Below are 14,076 nucleotides of genomic sequence, written 5' to 3' on the forward strand. Positions count from 1 at the left end.
ATCAAAGTATACTCTGTATATATTAGGTTTAGTGTGAGAGCTGACACACCGAACATGTTTCAGGTCGTTTGTATGATGGAAGTTAAGTTTATAGTGTTTTTATTCTTAGGCCCTTTTTAAAATCTATCATGGCTTAATAATGAGCAGGTTTTGGGGTTATTTAAAAAGAAATATCGACTGAGGCAATTTCTGGTTCAACAAGACACATTTTAAGTTTAAAAATAACAAGTGTGAGGAAATGCATCGCTTGCAGAAATCAGTTGTTGACAAGGAAAAGACAGGAGGCAGTGTTCTTATAAGGAGGGGAAATTTTATTTATAACACATGATGCTGACAGGGAGTCTCCAGCTCAGCGTCTATATTACAAGGTTGATCTGCAAGGCTGCGCATTTACTGTACTGTATTTGGAAACCAAGATTGCAGTGGCACTATAAACACACGCTTGAAACAACAGACTCCTTCCCTTTTTTTTTTGGTTCTTTTTCTTTTCATTTTCTTACAAAATGGTACAAACAACAATACAAAATATTTGTGCTGTTGACAATTTACAAAAAAAGTCTTTTGACTCGATAACTGTGCAATTATTTTTTCATCTTTTTTTCTCTTCCGTTTGAAACTATGTGAGTATGGTTCACCAGAATCACTTCTGGACTGCAACCTCGGTCATGCGGGCTGCGACACATTTTAAAATGTTGTATGGTTACTGTAATAGAACTCATCTGTCCATTATAAAAAGACACATGCAAAAAGCTCCAATTGTACAGTTACAGTTTGCCTAACTTGGTCTGTTTAGCTTCAAGCAAATACTACATTATGTACACTTGGACTTCAGCAGTGTTGGGCCAACTTGTATGAAACACTGCTGCCTGTCTTTGTAGTTCTGGCCGTATAGCAGAGCAAAAAAAAGTGGCTTCTGCTGGAGCCTCCCGTCATGTGTGTGTCCACGGTCAGGCAGTGTCTCGTTTGAGACCAAGTGTCCTTTGACTAACACAAGTCAGAGAGGCAGAGGAGACGTTGTTGGCACAGCCAGAAGACAGGGGTGGACTACAGCAGTGCAATAGTTCTCCCTTCATTCTATCATTTGCTAATTCTCCCCTCACTTTAGCGAGGGAATGTCAATAAGACAAGTGGACCAAGTACGTAATAAGTAATGATCAATTTCCCTTCACTTCCCCTCACAAATTTGCATTTAAATCACAGGTCATGTTCGTCTGATTTGCTGCCATGTGTCATTACGAGTCATTGATAACATTCAGTATCATTATGGCCTTGTGCCATGTATGTATTCATGTATGACACAGTTATAAAGTCAGTTACCTTGTGTGAAGTTTGTGTGTGTGTTTGTATGTATGTGTGGGGGCCTCCTGTTATGTTTGGCCCTGAATCCGTTGCGATAGGAGAGCACGGGCCTTTAATGAAACGTCTTTATTTTTCTGGATGCTGGATGGCCTTCGGCAAAGTTGAAGCCCTGCAGCTGAATAAGAACAATGCTGAAAGGTCTCATATAATATAGAACACTCACATATATACAGTAAGGCCAAGAGGAGTGAGTGTGTGCTAGTGTAAGACTGTACAAGTAGGTCTGAAGTGGAACCTTTTTCACCGTGATGAACCTAAACACAAACAGCGACATGAGTATGGCTGTAAGCTCATATAGAATTGCACGGATTCTTTTAAATGCACATGGCTTTCTGTGGTGAAATATACATTGCCAGGTATTCGTTTGTAACAAAACCGGAGTGAAAGAAAAATGGACACAGAAACAGATAAATCATGTTACCAAATGTATAAAAATGTTCCGTATATACAACATTTATATGTCAGAAATAATCACAAATAGGAGAAAAGTAACAGCTGTGTTTATTTTGTGAAGATATTCTGTAGGCTGAGAAAGTGATTGGATAGAAAAAGAGATTATTCAGTAGCAGGCTGTGGAAACTACTGCTTTGTTTCATGTTTACTCTGTTTCCACAATAAGCTGACAGCTATCCTGAAAAATCATCCCCTTTATATTTTTATGTAAATCAAGAGATTCCTACCCTGTTTACCTTATTTATTATCCCATGACCTTCCTTTTCCTTTTTTTATAGTCACATCAAACTCTTGTCTTTATTTCTTTGTTATGGCATAATAAACAACTGCACTAACAGGCAATATTTATCATTTACTATTCATGCCTTCATTCCTTTCCACGCACTCTGAGCAATTCCTATCACCATTTGTGAAACCTAATGATAATTTTATATGAAGCGTGAGCAGGTGAGGAAACGGTAGCAGCAGGAGAAAAAAAAGAAAAAAGAAAAAGGAGTGGAGGATCCTTTCTCGTCACATCATCTGAAGAACAGTGTCGTTTCTGAGATTTCCTCCAAGCATTCATCATATTCATAATTAATAGAAAAATCTGCTCGGGCCACATCAAGTTGAAACTGGAGACAACTGAGGAGTGTTTCAATGGGCACTCAGAAGATAAGGAATGATTAAACCTTTCTATCATTCACCACCATCTCCCTGGTTCTTCTGTGAAATGTTTTGCATATTTAAATAATTTAATATCAAAGACTAAAGCTCTTTTTTCTCCTGTTCTCTACATTGGGGGGGGGGAGGCTGAATTATGATCACAAAAGCCCATGGGTCTTGCTGCTTTTTCATTAAGTCACAACAAAACTGTCTTTTAAAAATGTCTTTCTCATAAAGCGCTATTAATGAAGCTTTAGTTTTGCAAGTCCACTTTGATAAAGTGCACAACTTCATACCAGACTTTCCCTTCCTCCAACTTCTTTTTCAAAAACCTCTTGAACTCGCAGCCAAAAATTTCAGGAGAAAATTTCAGATGAATGAAACGCTGCCTGAAGAGAGACAGATTGTGAAGGCGCTAAATCCCTGGCTGAGGCTCAGTTCCCCCCAGTTTCTGTGACAGGGACCGGCACCAAAGTTTGTATATTAAAAGTTTACTGAGAAACAACAAAAGGCAACAAAAAATAAAAAAAACAAGAGAAGAAAGGGATTCAGAATGGAGCTCACAACTCTGTATGTAATGCTATCAAAAGCTATTTGAAGCAAATCCTGTATTTTCATTCCCCTCATGTTTGTACAGTTTAAATAGTTTTCTTTGACACATTTACCACACAATAACTGGTGCCATGTTAATTACCTTTGGGTGAAGGGATAAACATGCAAACCTTAAATCATCATAAAAGGCAAAGTCTCCTTAAATAACCGCTCATTTTGAACTTCATATACAGTAACATTACAGAGGTAACACACGTGACTCGTCCATCTTCAAAATGTTGTGACAAGCTTCATCGAGTTTTAGGTGCAAATACTAAGCACTCAAAACAAACACAGCTGCTATTGAAGCCACGATAAACACAGACACGCAATGCATTTCTTCTCTATGACAGTCCCTTAATGTGTTTTTTGGTGATTACAGTAATCACACTGTGGTTGGCTGTGATCTAGGAGCACAGATGTGCCTGACTTGAATGGTTTGTTCATTACTCACAGACACACTGGAGGCCTATGTACAGTACGTCTACTTAAAGCGCCCTCGTAAGCCAGCAAATGCTCCTCTGAAACCAGCGCTGACATCTCCTGCCACCACAGCCCTGCAGGACCAGAGAAATGACAAGGGGAGTTAAAGGGTCTGGGGTCGTATGGGGGCGTTTAAGCCCGAAAAAATGGCAACCAATCCTGAGTTAGCGGGAGTCTGCTAAAATACGCACCACTGAAGGCACTTTTTAAACAACAGTGCTTCTGTTCTAAGTAATTCAAGTTCAAGAAAGAATAAACCAGGGCCCTCCGTGCAAGAAGGACTTTCATATCTGTGTTCTTCTTCTTTTTCTTTTCTTTTTCCTTTAGTTCCCCCCAGACAAAGCAAGCTGCTCAACCTAAAGCTTCTGCAGACGGGCAGGCGGGGGCTGACAGCGAGGGAAAAGTGAAACCCCTCAGGAATAAAAGGAACGGCTCGAATCAGACGGGAGTGGGGACAAAAAAAAAAGCTACACAAACAAAATGAAAAACTAAATCTGACTCATAAAAAACTAAACACTACATCTAGCATAAACCCTAAAATGAAACAAAAAACACAAGAGTTCTAAACTATGAGAGGCCTGCATTTCAGAGCTTCAGTTTCAGTCTTAGACAGGCTTAGAGCAGGAGACGGTTGAGAAGAGCACCCGAAACTGACTCACGGCACCAGTCCTCTGTGGTGGCTTATTTGATTGGTTGGTTGGTTGGTCAGTCAGTTGGTCAGTGTGAACATGTTAACGTGTGTTCAATAGGGTGTAACAGCCCCATGTGTTAGAGGGACAGAGCATGGCAGGCCAGCTGACGGGACGAGGGTGTGTGGTGTGTGTGCATGTGTGACCGGCAGGTTTAATCATCATCCCCTCCTCCGTACATGTCGGCCAGCTTCTTGAAGCGGGGACCCCAGTCGTTGAGGTAGTCATAGTCCTGGTCCCCTGTGCTGGAGGAGTTGAGGGAGCTGACAGAGCCGGCGGTAGAGCCGCTGCCCTCATAGTCAAACACCAACAGGGAGTCATACGGAGGAGCTGTGGGGTCGTTGTCTGCTGCTCGCAGACCCTAAACAGGAAAAAAAGAGGAGGTGGTGGTCAGTACTCAGATGCCTGCAGTGAAGAGGCCGCTGATCAGTGAACTCCATCCAGAGTGGGATTCAAAAAAGAAAGATCAAAATTGAAGAGGCTATGGTATCCTGACCTGAGTCCTCATATGGATTAAACGCTACAAATTCTGGATCCTTTCCCAGGATTGCAAACTAAAGCATTAAAATCTTCTAAACTCAATTCCCCTGGTTTGTAGCTACAGCATGGTTAAAGTGAAACTCTTGCCAAAAAGCAACTGAGGCTTTATTTGTGATTGAATATGAGTCAAACCTTTGTGTAAAAGCGTAATTACGACGAAAGAGGCACTTTTAAGATTTACCGTAGTTTCGTTTTCGGGCAAGCTAATTTTCAGTTGAGTGCGGGGGCACTCGTGCGCTAGCATCAAAATCGCTAAAGCCTCGGTTGCTTTTTGGCGAGAGTTTCACTTTAACCTACCCAAATCCTGGACCCACTGGGTTTGGTCACTTCAGTAGTACTGTAGTAGTTACTGCTTGGATGCAACTCCAGTTCCTTATGAGTATTAGTGTAACCAAAGACATCAAACATTTGTATCTATTTTTTAGACCAGTGCCTTTTCACTGTCATCTACACCATACAAGTCCCTTTTTTTGTCACTATACTTTTTAAGTTTTAAAATGCAATATTCAATAAGTAAACTTAGCACAGGTAACTTATAGCACAGATAGCCTATTTAAAATGTAGATTATGCATACCTTTATGGAGATGTTTCAGCATAAATGGCTGATTAAGGTGCAAGTTGCTATGGTAAAGCTCAGTTGCCTAAATTATTTTAACCTTTATTAAATCCTGTTGTCTCATTTAAATCAGGATTTTGTTTGCAAGAGAAGAAATGAAAAACACTACAGAGACAGTAAACACACCACAACACCAGCCTGTCGCACACAAGCAAACACATCTCAAAAATTATACTGTATACTTTTCATAAATAAGAGTGTTTCCATATTATATCCTGTTATATCTGGTTATCCATACATAAATCAGGATGCATTAGCCAGAATAATCATGTATGATCAAACCATATTCATTAATAATTTGTTATTGTTATTATGATCTTACGTTATCGTGAATAAGATGTGAAGAGGTCTGCCGGTACTTAGACCTGCACTTGCTTACTAGAATGACAAATGAGGTCCGTTGACCCTGAAGGTGAGGCAGGTGAGAAGAATAGACTTCATCCACTTCACTGGAGTACAGAGGCGCAACGGATGGAAACCTAAAAAGCCTCAACCCCCAGGGGTACAGTGCATGGCAGGAACACCATGTGTTTGCTGTGTTTGTGTTTTACCAGACTGCTGGAGCGAGATCAGGTGAGAATGTGTCTGTGTATGTGTGTGAGAGAGAGAGAGAGAGAGAGAGAGAGAGAGAGAGAGAGAGAGAGAGAGAGAGAGAGAGAGAGAGAGAGAGAGAGAGAGAGACAGAGAGAGAGTCGAGGCTGGATGGATCAAAGCTGAACAGCTGCCAACACCTCTCGAGTGTGAACGTGTTGTCACGAGTCTGTCAATCAGCATTTTCCCGCATCACTGTGCCAACATTGGAGTCGTGTCTGAGACAGTCAGTGTGTGCGTGTGTGTGTGTGTGTATAAAGCTGGCATGGTGAGAGCAGCTATAAAGTAAAACAAAACTCCACATTGTTTGTATACTGGAGTTTACATGAATGGCATCCAGAAACGAGTAATCACATTAAATGTCAAATCGATGGAAAGTGAAAGTGAGAGGCCAGCTCGCTGTGGGAGAAACAATCTAATGACAGTTGAGCTCTTGAGATATAGCGCGCGTGTCTGTTGTGTGAGTGTACATTCACCTCGTGGATGAAGTCCCCGATGTCTCCAGGATGGGGCACCACAGCTCTGATTGGGTACTGGGACTCGGGGATGATGGGGCGCTCGTCCACCCTGCGGACACCGGGTGGCTTGCTCATGATGTGCTCCAAGGAGTCAGGCTGCTGTAGCTGGCTCAGGTCGTAGTCCTGTGCAGCCACAGGGACGTACAGATGTAAGTATACATACGTAGAAAGCATATGTGTATGGTTGTACGTCTCACAGGATCTCACCTGGTCCTCTTCTCCTCCTCCTTCTTCATCGTATTTGAGGATGTTGTCTCTGACGTCATCTTCAGGGTCAATAAGCAGCTGCTTGGTCTGTCTTTCCTTCTCTCTGCGCTTGATCCACACCACAAACAACAGCACCATGCCTGTACAGACACACACATGGACATGATAAAGTTCTAGGTTCGCACAACAATAATTTGCATACACAAACAATACAGACAATCTGAAAAGACCATACCCTTGTCTTTAAGAATAGGCTGTAGCCATGCAGAATCTCTGTAAGGCTGTGCTATCAGTATGCCAACATGTTAACAGCGAGAATGCTAACATGCTGACTTTAAATGTTTACCAAGTTCATCATTTTAGTTGAGCATGTTAGCAGGGTCACATGCAAATTGGACCAAAAAATACAAGTATAGTCTGATGGTGGTGTCACTAACATTGGAGTTATTTGGCCATGAGTAGGTTTTGAGATATTTTGCAGAGCTGAAGAAAACTTTGACCTGCTGGTCTCTCTAGAGGAATTGTGAGAGGTTCACCAACCTCAGCAGGATTTATCCTCTGGTAACCCTGAATATCTGTACACAATTACACAAGATGTTAAGATATTTCGCTAGAGAAAACTTTGACTTGCTGGTGGCTCTAGAGGAACAGTCAGAGCTTCACCAATGCAATAGAATCTATTCTCTTTTACCCCAGATGTCTGTACAAGATTTCACAGAAATCCACCCTGTAGTCATCGACATATTTCTGCCTTTTACATATCCTCCCTGTGTGTGATTTTTCTTCTTGAAAGTTACATTTTAAAACTTGATGTGCTCTTCTAGGTCGCATAAGCATTCAAATAGACAAAAGAAACTTGTGCTGGTAGTAGTATTAATAATGAAAAGTATGCATAATTTATGCACAATATAACATTTCAAAAATGCTGAAAAAGTCCTTCAGCTTCGGGTCGTTTGTTTATAGGACTGGTCTATATGTGTGAACTATGCAACCCTCAGCAACTAAGCAAGCCAGCGGCATGAATCACTGTCAGGTCAGAGAGCAGCAGATATATACCCTACCAGGAGGAGATGACAGAAAGCTCCTTGTCAAGAGATGCTGGAGAGAATTCTAGCAGTTGAGGCATTAATCCATTATACAAACTACTGCTCATGTTGTTGTATTACAGTCTGGTGAAAGTTTGATGAAGGCACCCTGAAATGAACTTTTCTGACAGAAAGTCAAATCAAAGTCAATCACAGGCAGCTCAAACTTTTTGTACTGTATACAGTATATGTATGTCGGTGTGGGACTAGTAAGATATCAGTGTGTGAATGTGATGTAAACAGTTGATACTCACTGAGGAGTATGATGATGCAGATGAGGATGGAGATGATGGCGCCAGTTCCCAGGCCGGCGGCTGCCACAGCCCCGAGAGTGGTGCAGTCTCCGTTTTCATCACAGGGACACACCTTCACTTTGATGACGGACCTGTTGGACAACGGAGGGTTCCCCGAGTCCGAAACAATCACAGGGACCTCATACACCCCGGGCTCTAAATACACCTGGTACCGTAGGCCTAGACGGGCGTAATCACCTGTGTAGATTGAAGAAGAAAGTGTTACTCAGTGCAACTAATCATCACATTTGTTAATACCACTGATGGCTTTCATACGATGTAACTACCAACTTAACAAATGGAAGTTTCCATATGTTTAATTGAATAAATTAACATGATCTATGTTTGATATGGATTACTCATTTTAAGTGCTATTTTCCAATTTCAGTCATTGCAGGTGTGTTAATGTCTTCCTCAAATTGTATTTTTACAGTCACATACAAGCATCACAAAATGGCTAAATTTCAACCCTCGTTTTTCACACGAAACCTTCCTGCAAATATTTCAAAATAAAAGCATTGTTAAGCTCTTTCAACAGAAGCTGTAGATATCTTATAATTTGACAGTGTAATGCAGTGATGGTTCTTGTCCACAGAAACGCCATTTTCACACCGACTATTTATTGTCTATGAGTAAAGCCATGCAATGCATTATGGTAGCTGAGTGTCACGTTTTCCAGAGACGGGGAGTCGTATTGCCCACTCCAAATTTGTATTAAGTTGAATTCTGGCTACTTTATGCAAATCAGTGGTGTCTGATGCAATGCGACGCCTCTGGAAACTCCTGAAACACTATTAAAACTAAAGACTGTAAAGACAAAATGAAAGTAGATTCAGCAACTGCATGATTATTTTTCACCTAAAATGTCTTCAGAGACACATTTTGCTGAGCTTTTTTGGAAAATGTAAGAGAAAGTTTCCAAATGAGCCACTGGATCAAAATGAGGCTTTGCGCTAAAATCTGACAGATAATACTAGTCGAACAGAGGTAATTAGGAATGAAGGCCTTCCTCTTATAGAAGTCCTCTTCAAATGAAGCCTGTTCAGCATTTGAGGGAATTAGAGGCCCTGGTCACTACTTGATGAAATACTGTAGTTACTTCAAAGATTTATAATTAAGCATCTGATGAGATTTTGTATTTATAATAATGGATTCTTCAGCATTTTTTACTACACGTTCATACAGTTGCACTGTCAAACCATTCATTATTGTGTTCACTAGTGCTGTTGTTCTATGTGGACACCTCCTCACCACTGATCCGAGAAATCGTCCAGTTGCGTCGAATGCTGGTGGGAAAGTTTGGCAGCTCAAACACAAAGGGTCCAGCGTTGGGGTCCGTGTCGGCATCAGCTGCGGTGATGTTGACACCGTTGACGTTTCTGTTCATCCGCTCACAGATCTGAGACTCCTTGGGTATGAGCGCTGGGGAGTTGTCATTAATATCTATCAGATAGATCTGCAGCGTGCCTGTACCGCTGGCTGCCGGTGAGCCTGGAAGCAGAGAGAGGGAAGAGAAAATAGCATCATGACGAGAAAAGGAGATGACAAGAGATGTGTGCACTGGAAGGGATGACTGAGAGGGAAGTGGGACAGGAGTTGAAGGCCGACAGAGGTGAGGCAAATAATGAAAGAGGAAAAAAGAGAGACAAAGCAGAAAAGAGAAGAGGTGAAAGGAGCATATTTTTTTTACAATGGTGATGTTTGAGGTAGGGGTGCTGTATAGCTGGGGGATAATTTTCTGGCCGTGACAAAAACACTTCCGACAGTTATGCTTTTAAACTCCTCTTTTAGCCTTACAGTCAAATCAAACGCATATGAGCAGATCCAGATGCCGGCAGAGCACATCCAATCACCTAGAGAGGGCTTGGGTTTATAATGATGATTGTAACACAATCAAACAAGTCCTTGTCTGTGTGTATTTACACAGTGCTAGGAGAGCTATCTATGATTTTCTAGATAGAGGCACTTCTTCCTTTCAGAAATGCACTGCCAGTATTGCAGGCAGTGCATTTCTGAAAGGCGAGCAGGGCATAGTCATCATGGTGCATACTGTCCTCCATTCTAACATACGCAATCATATAAATACACTTGCTGATGCACATACAATATGTGCCTATTGTGCTCCTATCACTGTAGAAAACGTTCATTCATGAACTCCATTATTAATATTAACTGTACTTATACTTTTAACTCGATTTCCTATTTCGTTATGGCTTTTAAAGTAATTTGTGAATAAATATGATTGTCCTGCAACATCAAACACATTAAAAATAGAGTTGCTTTCTTTCTTCGAATCACATTTGTTTTCTATTTTTTGATATTTGGTTTTAATTTCTGTTATAGGTTACTCTTGCTTAATGTGCAGAGCTATTTCATTTGTTTTCTGACCTTTTTGTGTAGATTTATGAATTGCATTGTTTGCTCTTATTGATACTGTACAGTTCTAATGAATCCCACTATAGGAATCTGTGTCTATAATAATTGCACATTTCTACATATTATTAATGAATATCATTTTAGCGACCTGTAGACAGTCCATGTTATAAGTCTGAGTAAAAATTGTTAAGACAATGGGACAAATTTGTTCTGACCCTATTGTAGGTGGCCATCGCCGCAGCTGGGTCACTACCATACTGTCAGCCTTGGAGTGCTATAATGTGCCCTGATGCATGCACGCACACACACACTGCAATGACTGAAGAGAGCAACGGACTATCCGCAGCAGCATTTTTTGAGAACTGGGAGTAAAGAAGAGATGCTTTAAACAATCAGAGCGGGGAGAAGACTGCTTGGATGCGTATGTGTGGTATGAAAATGCGACGCAGAGAAATCTGATGAAAAAAAAGAGCTTAGCTGTATGAAGCTCAGGGCTGTTTATTGAGTGTGTGTCAGGGGGTGACGACCCTTAGCAGCCTCCAATTACGAGTCATTTCCCCGGCATGCCCCACTGGCTTCGCCATTGGATGGAATCAAGCGACCCCAGGGGCCATCTCTGGGACGAGATAAGGGCGATGTAATTTACCAGGATTTATGCAAAGCTGACAGATCTGCCAATTAAACATGGCAACAGAGCAAGACATTTGCCACAAGAAGAGTGAGACACAGTGTGAGTCTGTCAACACTTTGTCTGACTGGTTCAAAAGTTCAAATTATTGACTTTTCAAGAGATCAATGATGGATGTGGCACTGGAACTACACCACAACCTTTCAGAAAAAAAGGTTACACTACTCCAGGTTTTATAGCCTGGAGTAGTGTTGTAGAAAATATATTATACAGACTGACATCTGACATATCGACGCATATTGATTCTGAATATTTCAAATGTTTTCACTACTTACTATCTGCAGCATCAATACACCAGTACCAGCTGTGTTTTTTTTCACTCCTGTCTGACAGCGAGTCAACACATGGACCACTGGAGGGCCCACATAGACCCAACTGCTCTGGAAGTCGATTAAATCAGATGCTGTTGTTCTTAACACACAGCACATTTACAAGGTATTTAAAGGAACATTTCACTTGATTGATGCTATCAAACATTATTTTCTAGCACACCATTTATGGGCATACACAGTATAAAATGCAAATTCAACACACGTACATACTGGAACATAAACACACGTGGTTCTTACACAAACAGGTTCTCTCTCTCTCTCTTTCTCTCTCTCTCTCACACACACACACACACACACACAGAAGCTTTCCCATTCTGTTGGTTTGTTAATCCCACCCATGTATGGGGGACATGTGGAAGCAGCTTGCCACAGCTGATAGGAGAATTATGTGGGTTTTAACCAGCTAAATAAATAATTATGTTTGTGTAAATTCCTCAAAAGGATTTGTATTAACTCAGAGATGTGCGGCATGGTGAAAAGACTTGTACCAAGCCGACCATATGCTCTTTGAAGAGCACATAAACAATACCAAAGGTGTGTGTCAGAAGGGTCTTAGGCAGTCAGATAGTGTCAGGGGGGTGGCATGAATATCTGGTGGAAATACAAGTGTACTTCTCACCATGCTGTCACCACCTCTCCATGTCCCAGACTACTATCCCTACTGTCTCATAGTACTTCTTACCATAATCCCTCTCACGTTATGATGGCTGACACTCCAGCAACACCCAAATAGTCGGACTGATGTACACACACAAACACACACACCAATATTATCCAAACCTTACAGCGGTCAGGTGAACAACCATTTCTAAAGGGCCTATAGGTTCTTGAAGGAAATAGGTAATATATGGAAATTATAACGAAGTCCAGGAAATAACAGGGAGAGAAAAGAGGGGAGTAAATGAGATGTTTGTGAAGTCCAAACAACATGAGTGAGTCAACCTGTAATCCTGCTTCCTCTTCCTTCCCATCATCAACACAGCATGTTACACATCATGGTGTCTGACATCGTCAATCAGCAAAGAACAAACGTACAGCAAAGCACACATATGCACATGATATGAATGTGTTTGAAATAAGAGCATTCTTCACGCATGCTCACACCTATAAAAACACCACTGTTTCAAAGCCAGCTTAACTTAAGGTAAACACACCAGCGCTCTGCACGTCACAGATAAGGCAATTTCGGAGGGGGAGAAAAGCATTTCCTTTTTACTTTAGAAAAAGCACTCACTTCAACTTGAGGAAAAGGGAACTTATTTGTTTGCTGTGATTGCGTTTTTGGCTCAGTTAAAGTTGAGGCAGAACAAATATATATGCTGTATTGTGAGAAAGGGAAGAGGAAGGCAGTCATGGATAGAAGATGAGAAGGAGGAGAGGATCAAGAGTGTGACCAGTTGTGTGAATCCAGGATTTTTCTCTAACTCTTACCCAGCTGCACTGGGCTTGAACGCCGCCGAGCTTTCATGTCCTTATATCCCTCTAAATCCACACAAATGTCTTCATTTTCATCAAAAAGCAAAACTACAGTTCTGATATTTTTCACTGTAAACTATATTCACCTATATATGGCAAAATCAACATTCCACACATTGATCCACAAGTGCACTGGAATCAACAGTGAGCGTCTTGGTCAAGGACACTTCGACTGTGTTTGAAGAGTTGCAGTCAGTAACTTCGACCACCCACGTGTCGGCAGCTGGTTTCGAGGCTTTAAAAGGAGACCCTCTGGTCATAAACCTCAAGTATAAGACACATACATGACATTGAGAAAAAAAAATGACTGAGAGCAGGTTTCAGTGTGATTTCTAGAATGTCTTATACCCCATTCGACATGCTGATGGGAATTCTTTTGGTTGGTTTGTTTGTTTTCATCTCCATTTCGAATATACTGTATTTCCTTTTTGTAGATGTACTTTGATCAGTCTGATTCAAGATTCTTACCGTTATCTGTCGCCAGGAATGTGGCTTCGTATATATTGTTTTTGACATAGATAGACTCCCGGTCGAGCATTGCCGTGGTGATGATCTGTCCATTGGTCCTGTTGATGGACAACCAGTCTGCAGGGTCGTTCAGCTTTGAATACCTAAAGACACACAAAGACGGATCAATAGAGAGGTTAGCACTGGAGTACCCCTGTTTACAAACACTTGTGAATTTTCTCTCGCGTCTGTGCATAAAGAGATTGCCAGCACATACACACACTCACAAAATCACAACAGCCTGACCTTCACACAGTTTAATTCTTCATTGACTTTTCCTCCAGAGCCTGCAGCCTACAGTCAATTTCACCTCATTTTTCACTCCTGTGTACCAGGCATTGAAGTCAATTACCTCCCTAGTTAAGCACTGCTGCAACTGCCGGTTCATGTGTTTGGCGCACATATTCAAGGAAGTGTTTGTTTATGCTGAGAAAGGCTAAACCGCCTGAAGGGCTTATATACATGCATGCTTTGGTGCTTGTATGTTTGCAAATGTTCCTGTGTGTATAGGTGGAGGCTGTGTACAGGGTGAAGAGAGTATGATAGGATCATCAAACAGGAAACTGGATGGGGTAGCAGGTGGTGACGTTCTCCTGGGATAAAGAGCATGGAAGGAATGGGGGATC

General features: G+C 41.4%; 1 protein-coding gene across 2 annotated transcripts in view; it reads right to left on the reverse strand.

The window, feature by feature from the left end:
* Window positions 1-290: 290 nt before the first annotated feature.
* Window positions 291-14,076, reverse strand: part of LOC115585174 (cadherin-4-like) — a 244,167-nt gene continuing 230,381 nt past the window's right edge. For both annotated transcript variants that reach the window (XM_030423358.1, XM_030423359.1), the window contains 6 exons: window positions 13,412-13,554; window positions 9,323-9,562; window positions 8,033-8,269; window positions 6,694-6,833; window positions 6,445-6,609; window positions 291-4,581 (listed from right to left, as the gene is read on the reverse strand). In XM_030423358.1, the coding sequence (XP_030279218.1) occupies window positions 4,375-4,581; window positions 6,445-6,609; window positions 6,694-6,833; window positions 8,033-8,269; window positions 9,323-9,562; window positions 13,412-13,554 (1,132 nt within the window). In that variant the 3' untranslated portion in view covers window positions 291-4,374. The remainder of the gene's footprint in view (window positions 4,582-6,444; window positions 6,610-6,693; window positions 6,834-8,032; window positions 8,270-9,322; window positions 9,563-13,411; window positions 13,555-14,076) is intronic.

The sequence above is a fragment of the Sparus aurata genome, chromosome 7, assembly GCF_900880675.1.
Source record: "Sparus aurata chromosome 7, fSpaAur1.1, whole genome shotgun sequence".
Taxonomy (NCBI): Eukaryota; Metazoa; Chordata; class Actinopteri; order Spariformes; family Sparidae; genus Sparus; species Sparus aurata.